The 8,518-nt window shown below is 45.2% G+C and overlaps 1 protein-coding gene across 1 annotated transcript in view; it reads right to left on the bottom strand.

Annotated features, from left to right (window-relative positions):
- LOC104080607 (transcription factor HIVEP3-like) overlaps positions 1-8,518 on the bottom strand; it is a gene marked incomplete at both ends in the record, with an annotated part of 16,817 nt that overhangs the window by 6,839 nt on the left and 1,460 nt on the right. Inside the window, one exon of the mRNA XM_009583049.1 lies at positions 1,090-1,188. Within this exon, the coding sequence (XP_009581344.1) occupies positions 1,090-1,188 (99 nt within the window). The remainder of the gene's footprint in view (positions 1-1,089; positions 1,189-8,518) is intronic.

Raw genomic sequence — 8,518 nt, 5'->3', positions numbered from 1 at the left:
TCCCTACTGAGAAATCTTCCAGATCATTTCTGGCCTGGGTGATTCACCTTCATCCTACACATGGAGAAGACCCATGAGAGTGAGGGATGAGGGAAGCAGCTGCTTCACGCCCCATCCTGGTATGCTGAGGTCTCCAGCAGTGGTGCAGGGTCCAGGCTGGGTCTGCCTGCAGAGACGGGAGCAGCTCATGCATGCACCAGTCCCTCCAGATGCAGCCCAGGTTTGCACTGGTAATTTGGAGTCTCCTGGAATTAGCCAAATACAGTAAGATGGGCAGGTCCCTAGAAGATGATCCTTATGGAAAAACGCTTCTCTGGAGGCCCTTTCAGTAGGAAGGTATCCCCCGAATCACTGATACTCCTGTATTGCTGGAGTGCATCCCCTCTGCAAGAACATCACCACAGCCTGCACAGGCCACACACCAAAGGGTCACCCCTGCGCTCATGCTCAGCACTTCAGCTCCAGTAAAATATGCTGTCAGATCATAACCAGGGGTGCCAGGACTGATTTTTCTCCTTCACCCACCAGACTGTGCTTGCAGCAGCAAAGTGGGGGTTCACAGTCTCATGCAATGCATCTTCAGGGGTGGGTCTCATTTTGCTGCTTCGGAGACTCCCTCTATGGCCAGGAGAGACCCAGGCTCTTCCAGAGCACGGCAGTCAGGCTCCTGAACTCCCTGCTAGAGATATCCCAAAATACCAAGAAGCACCTTCTCACGCCATGGATCCACTATTTATTATTATGTATATAGCCCACATGCAGAGCGCTGGGCCAAACGCAGGATGCTCCCTACCCGTCTGTTTACTCTTGCCTCTGTCTGCAGCCAGCCAAAATACTTCAGACAAACATGCACAACCCCCAGCAGGGAGACACGGACTCACAGACTGTCCCACGGATGCAGCCTCCCAGGATGGGCCCGTCACCCACCCCATGGAAGCAGAAATCGCCCCTTGGGTGCTGGAAGAAGCCTGGGGTGAACAAAACTGCTCCACGTCTTTGAAAGGATGATCTGCGGAGCGCGTCTCCTGCCTGAATGGATACTGCCCTCTCTTAGCAGCAATAGCAGGTTTATAACGTGAAAGATTTTACCTTCTTCGGCTTCCAGATCCACCAGTGAAGATACCAACACGCCCATCTCCTGACATTTTTTGCTGTGGGCCTTTGACTTCATATGTTTAGTCAGATTCCCTGAAAAGAAGCAGAAAACATATTTTGGTGAATATGGCTCTTTTTTTCTTTTATTTTTTTTCCTTTTTGCAAGCTCAGCAGTAACAAGTTAATAATTTGGCTCTGAACCAGACAAAGGAGGCCTCTGACTCTCCTCAAACCATTATTCATTGCAAATACCCCGTGACACAAGGCCAAGTCCTCCCTTTCGTTCCTTTGCTGCTGCACTGGGGTGGAAGAGGAGGTGCTGGCAGGGTTGTGTGACCTTTCAGGTGTTGTGCAACCTGAAAAAACTGTTGGGGTACACATTTGGGTTTGGGGGGAAGAAAAGTCCTGAATTGTGATGGTGCAGCAAAGAAAAATGGTAGGAAAGTAGGGAAGAGAAACACAACTCAATCTAGCATCATCTCCCACCTCATCCCGGCACACAGGGTCACCTGCCTGGAGGTGAGGAGCTCCTTAGCACCACGGGGCAGACTGGTACTACCAAAATGAGTGCTTGAGATGCCAGCAACAGCGAAAAAACCTACAATCACCCCCTCCTCCCAGCAAGATGGATCAGATGCTCTGGCATGCACTGAAGTGCCAGGCAAAAGTTCACAGCTCCCTGGAGCAGGAGTCATGGACACCCTCTGAAGCTCTGTGCACCAGGGTCTGGCAGCACTGAAAAAACCTGCTGAGCACTAACGAGGCTTTCTTGGGGCTGGGATGGAAAGAGCAGCCCCTGCAAGGGGGAGTCCGGGATGTGGTGGCATTGTTACCGCTCTGCAACCGTGTGATGGGATAACTCGTGGGCATGCCGGCCTCACAGAGCATCTCTCTAATTCTAACTCCCAAATTACAGGCAGGTTAATTAGACAGTTATTAACCCTACTATATCCAAGGGAAATGCTAAACAAAGGGGAACCTTTGCTAAGGGGGAAAAGGTAGGTAGGTGGAACGGAGAGAAAAATAAAGGGTAGGAGAAATAAAGAAAAAAATGTCCCATTTTTCCCTTTCCTCTCCTACACCTCTTTATGGGCTGAGCTGATGACGAGAAGAAACCTGGGCCCTTGCTGAAGCTCCACCAAGGGCTGTTTAATTTCCCAGCACAGCCCAGGAGCTGGCTGAGCACTCCAAATTCACTGCAGCAATATGATGTGCCATCAGCCTTCTTGTTAGCTAACACTTGAGAGTAGTGCTGAACACAAGGCTTGTTTTTATCACAAAAAAAAAAAAAAAGAAAAAAAAAAATTGAGGAAAAAATGAATTCTCACACTTTATTATAACCTCCAGCTGAGGACTGAGGTCCCTCAGCTGGTATCCTGCAATCCACAGAGTCCCCTGGTCCCTGAGCTGGGTGGGAGTATAGAGGGCCTCTATCAACCTCTCCTCCTGCTGCTCCGGATAGTATAAATAAATAAGCAACTATTCATTGGAGCAGAGAATTACCCATGATGCCCTCACATCTCAGAAGAGTGCCATAACCATCTAGCTACCAAGTTAGTTTCTCTTTAGCCCATGAATTATTTATTTAGTCCATTTTATACAAAATGGAATAGCTCCAACAGGAAAGACCAAGAGAGACAAAGGCTGACTATATATCCTTGTGTATCTGGCACCCACCTAGGATGTGGCTTCAAAGGATGTTTAATAATTTAAATGCAGCAAAATAGCTCCAATAAAAAAGATTTATTATTTTAAATCTTTGTGCCTAAATACCCTTAGCCCCATGGTTAGGACACTCAGGTATGAGGATGAGGCCAGCTTGGCTCAGGTCCTTGCTCCGAATCAGACCTCTCTTTGTCCACTTTGGACCAGGAGTTTTGTTGTGGACACAAATACACCCAGTCAGACAACAGCATGCTCTCATGGACACCTCTGGTTCCAGAGAATCACCATTGTTTTCAAGTGAAAAACTGTTTCACCGAAAAGTATCCAACGGGTCCAAATTGTGGCCTCATGGAACTGGAATTTAATTTTGGACCCAACTAGCAAAAAGACAAACTGACTCAGTTTGTTGAAATCAAACCCTGCTGCTTCTGCCTGTCCATCATGGCACATCACATCTTGGCTGGCAAAAATGACCCATCTTTGCTCAGTTACCACAGCAAAATCCCTAACTGGCTTCCCTCCAATGACAATAAACACAGAAAATAAGCCCAAGTAAATGCCTGGTGTGAGCAGGGGATTGTTGGTTAAGCTATGGTCTGTGGCACCTCGGGAATTCAGCTGTGATCCCCATGGTGGGAAGAATGGGGAGGGGAGGTCCACCAGACATTTTGGTGCTACCACATCCCCAAAACAAGCTCATAAATTCACTGGGCTACCTGCATCTGGCTTTGGCTAAACCGGGAGGGCATAATATTAATTACTCGGGGCGGGGGCTGTTGAATGCAATATTTTGGGCAAGACTGCAGTCACCCCGTACTCTGGTCCTCAGAGGCATAGAGCAGCCACCTTGGCCACTTCAGATGTCCAAAGGCTGGTTATACACACAACTCCTCCCCGCTGCCTTAGCTCCAGTGCTGTTCGCAGCGAACACACACTCTCCCTTTTGCTGCTGCAGGATCTGGGCAGACACGGGGAGCCCAGGCGGCTGCTTCTGCAGCCTGCAGCTCTCTGCCCATCACTTCATTCACCTCTGCTTTGACTCAGCTCCACCCTGAGCAATGGTTCGGGTTGACAAGCTCTGCCAGAAGCCATCAGTGTCACTTCCTTTTTTATTTTTTTTCACTGGAGGCAACAGTCCTTGTGCAAGGCAATGCCACGGCTTCTCCTCTTCCCTCCCCACCCAGGCTGCCTGCACAGGCACGAGCTGGAAGGCACTGCACAGGCAATGCCAAAACCCCCTGTGCGAATGAGTTTATGCAAAATACCAAAGTACCAATTCATAGCAAGTGTTGCTTTCTTTCCCCTTCTACTTTTTTCTACTCTGCTTTCCATCTTCCTTCATTCTGATTTGGTTAGATAAGGTAATACCCATATGCGCTGATGAACAAGATAAGCCTGCAAAGCTCTCGGTGCAAATCCCCCTGGTCTATCCATGCACAGCACCCTGCACGCACACCAAGAAGAAATTCCAACAAAATAGGGATGCTGCTATCCTTTTAGGGAAGGGAGACTCAGTGGGCCGGATTCACATCTGACCTAAGTTTGCATCATTTTAAGGAATTTAAAAGCTCGAGGCTTATGTACACCAGCTGAGAAGCTGAGTTACCATCTTGGGAGCAATTTGGAGGACAATGCTATTTATCTTATCAGGGTTCTTCTTACAATTTGTGTTTTTAGACCCCTTAATTAATGCTGGCAGGATTAAATGCTAAAGTCCTTCGGCAAATTGCCAGTAAAATCAACACCACTTTGCCTAAGTAAAAGCTGGATATGAATCCTACAAGGAAGGACTCACAGCTACTTGTTGCCTTACAGAGTTCTGGCTCCCAACTTAAAAAAAAAAACAAACCAAAACCCACATAGCATTGCTTCCTTGGAAACAGTGGAAAAAACATATTTGAAGGAGCAAGAGAGAAACTAGCAAGAGGGGAAGCAGGATTTAAATAGCAGAACAGTTATATTGAATCCTAAGCAGGTAAGTGGTCTTCACTAAGGATTGTCTACCGAAAAGTTCCCAGATTTGAAATAAACTGGCTATATTTAAATACATTCAGGAATCAGTGGAAATTGTGACCCCACCCCAACTATTGCTGCATTGGAGGAGTACACACACTATCAGCACAGCTCTCTCATTACGCCTGCTTATAACTATGCATTACTGGCTGCTTAAGCTCTTCTGATGTTGTGAGGTCTTATTCTGGACTTAAAGCAGCTTAAATACTTGTGTTGTTTTGAGTAAGCTATAACTCTAGTGTTCCAAAAGCATTAAAGCAGCTTAGTAAGGACTAGAAGTGATTTCCCAGTTAAATTTAAAGAGGGGAAATTAATTTTTCAGAATATCCATTATCATATTTTAAAGGTGGCGGAGTTAAAGCAAAATGTAGGGAACAGAAACATTAAGATTTCTGGAAAAATTATCCTGTCTGTATTGGGCATACACCATGCTTTCTATTTCTCCTATTAAATGTGAACAATTTAACAACAACAACAAAAACCCAACAAATGACCAACTGCATGATCTCAGCATCCAAGGCGACATTGTGATACAAACATTCACAGCTTTCCAGGACTTAAGTATTATCATATTCCTCTTTTAAAATAATATGCAAGGAGAGCAACAGCTACTCTATAACTAGCAGACTCTCATTTTGCTGTGAGACGCACTCATACACAGAGAACCAGCCACAGGCCAATACTCTTTGTCCCAGATAAACCTTGAAATAGGTTTTATGTGTGACTTAAATAATGCACAGGCCTTGATTTAGGTCTCGGCATGGAGATAAAGTCCCCAAGTGAGACTCTATGAGAAGGAAAGCTTTAATTTATATAATGTATTGGGCAAAAGATTTCAATTTTTAAAAATTTTTTTATTATCTTTTATACTTATTGACTTAAAGATTAAAGGAGAGAATTTGAACGCCTAGCCTGCCTGCCTGTATTGATACAGGCTATAAAATATTAGCCATCTTCTGGATCAAGCCTATCAACTTGTGCTAGCCGAAAACTAATCTTCCAGAAAGGTACCCAGGCTGGATTTGTAGATTTCAAAATACAGAGAATTAGCATATTTCCCATTGAGGCTTGTGCTGAGACTTAATAGCTGCACTGTTTAAAAAAATAACAGCTAATATTTCACTTGAATTTGCTAGTCTTTTACTTCCAGCCCTCATTCCTTTTTTTTTTTTTTTACCTTTCCCTGGTAAGTTAAAGAGCCCTTTTGCTCACAGTGTCTCCTGTCTGGACCACTGGGTCATTTTCTGTTCCCAGCGACACGTCTCACGCCACATTGCATAAGGGAGCAGGCAGCAAATTCCTGAGGATAACTCTGTCCTCATCCCATCAGGGGTTTGTGACATCCCGAGGAGCGGGGGACCAAGCCTCCTCCCAGCAGTGGCTCCACAGGGATGCTCGGACCCTTTCCCTCTTCCCAGCTGCTAAGGAAGGGCCCCAGCACACACAGGGTGCAGGGACATTTTGCAAATCTATATATCAATCTGCCCTGCTATAACAGCAGTTAATTCTTTTGGAGCTTTCCGCCAGTTGGACCTGCTCTGTAGTTTCCAGAAGAGGCTTAGCAGAGCGCTGAGTCTGCTACAGCAGTAATAATAATAAACTGTGCAGCCATAACCTTGCCTTTAAGGGCTGAGGGGGTAATGCATTTAATATATTAACATGTTCAATAACCCCAGTGCCTGTCATGTGCTGATTTAAGGAACTGCAAACTAATTTATTAAAGGAAGACTATGGCTGAGGACATGAAGAAGTCTGGTGTCTGGAAACTGTGAGTGGACTAGACTATCAAATGGATATCTTCAGCCAACAGGCACCAATGTCCTTTACACAAGCACCTTTTAAATTAATATGAAGCTCCTTGTCCCTTCTGACCTCCAAGCAAAGGCAGCGGCATCGACACTGCGAGCTGCTCCATACACTTTGTTCAGAAATTTCAAGAAATCTTAAGTAATCAGGACGTGAGAGTCTGATGTGAGTCTGAACAAGAACAGAAATAGCTGTGGAAAAGGATAATGTCTGCACAGGAGGGGAATTAATGTGCCAACACTGACCCACACGCCCAAGTCAAGGAGTGAAGAAAGGGGGTGCGCTTCCCTCAAGGGTCTGGAGATGAGTGACAAGGGAAGGCTGGCGGTTCCTGTGTCCCCTCTGGGAAGGTGGTCAAGGGAAAAGCTCTCCCTGACCTTCCTGAAAGGGAAAATTGTTAAACTACAACTTTTTCTTCATTTCCTTCCTGGTAAGAAAACAATGAAGAAGCTGCTTAACTTCCTTTAAACAACCTCTTGGAGGCCACGGTAACAAACCTCTTAGGCGGGCTCGTCTACAGTGGAGGTAGAGACACCTCATTAAAGAGGCATGTTTATATCTGGTCCAGAAACGTAAAATCAAATAAATCTTTACAAACCAAATTTCCAAGACTGCTGTTTCCATCAGCTAAGTGAGCACACAAAAATCTCATGGATTTGCTTTAAAATAATAAAAAAATTTTTCCCTGCAGTTCTGTAACCCAAAGGAACAGCTTCGCTTACAGTGACAGAAATACACAAAAAGCAGACAAGCAGCATAATTAGTGAAAAAGGGAAAATATTTAAAGCTCTTTCTTTTGCGAAAGTTTTCCCAGTTCTTGGAACACAAATATGGATTTTCCGGGGCGGGGGGGGCAGAGGTACATTTTAACCAGATAAAGATCCTCATTAAAAATAATAATAAAAAAACGTTTAACTGCTTCCAGCCTACTTGAGAGTTTAGAGCATTAGATCATGCTGCAGAGATCTACCACAGCCAAAATGAAGACAGCTCCACAGATATCCCCCTTGAGTTTACGCTGAAGGCTAAAATTAACTTTGGAAAGCTGATTTCTAAAAGAGCTTCAACTCAGCTTGTATTTTTGCAAGTGCAGTCCAGTAGTGAGAGCACCAGCTTCTCCATTCTGCAATTAACTGTGGTTGCAAAACGGCACACCAGGAAGGAGGATCCTAATGAATCAGGGCACAAACAAACTTATTCTAGATATCTGCAAAATAAGCTGTGAAACATCCAGTTCTGCAAACCTCCTGGGGCTCCGGTTCGCACTCCACCACCAACAGCAATGATTCTGTAACTGGACTTTAACTGATTATTTTATCAGCACACAAGGCTGATCTTTTTCTCACTCTCCAGTAACTCTTCCAAAGGTCCTTGTGTCTCCATCAGCAAAGCAAACAGCTTTTACCCAAGTGCTGCAAAGGTATGTGGAGTATAAGCATGCCCACAGGACACAGCCAGGGCACTGACTGTCACCCTCTTCCAGCAAAGAGCCATTTTCATGCAATTCCAAGTTACCATCATGCAAATATTTGTCCTGAAATTGCTGATCCAGGGAAGTTCTGCCCCCTCATGCATCCATAGGCAAACGGATAGTTTTGCATTCAAATCCCAACACTGGGGTTTTTTTTTTTGAAGGAAGCATTTCCATGCTACCTTCCTCATGCAAGTTTCCTGCAAAGCTGAAGACGGGAAGTCCCGTGGAGGCAAGTGTCTATTTGCAATGTGCAATCGGCACAGTCAGTGCTGACAGTTTGTGTGCTTCAAGGGAGCAGAGATGAAGAGCAAAGTAGCTAGAGAGATGGTGAAAAGGATGGTTTGATTGCAGCATCCTGAATAAAAGCCTAACAGAAGCATGGTGGAAAGCAAGGTGAAGTGACGGAAGAGGCTGAATGGATTCACCTCTCAAAGGAAAACCTCAGAACAAAGTAACAAAAGCAAG

Source organism: Fulmarus glacialis, unplaced genomic scaffold (genome assembly GCF_000690835.1).
Source record: "Fulmarus glacialis isolate BGI_N327 unplaced genomic scaffold, ASM69083v1 scaffold43448, whole genome shotgun sequence".
NCBI classification, from domain to species: Eukaryota; Metazoa; Chordata; class Aves; order Procellariiformes; family Procellariidae; genus Fulmarus; species Fulmarus glacialis.
This window is presented reverse-complemented; position numbering and strand designations above follow the sequence as displayed.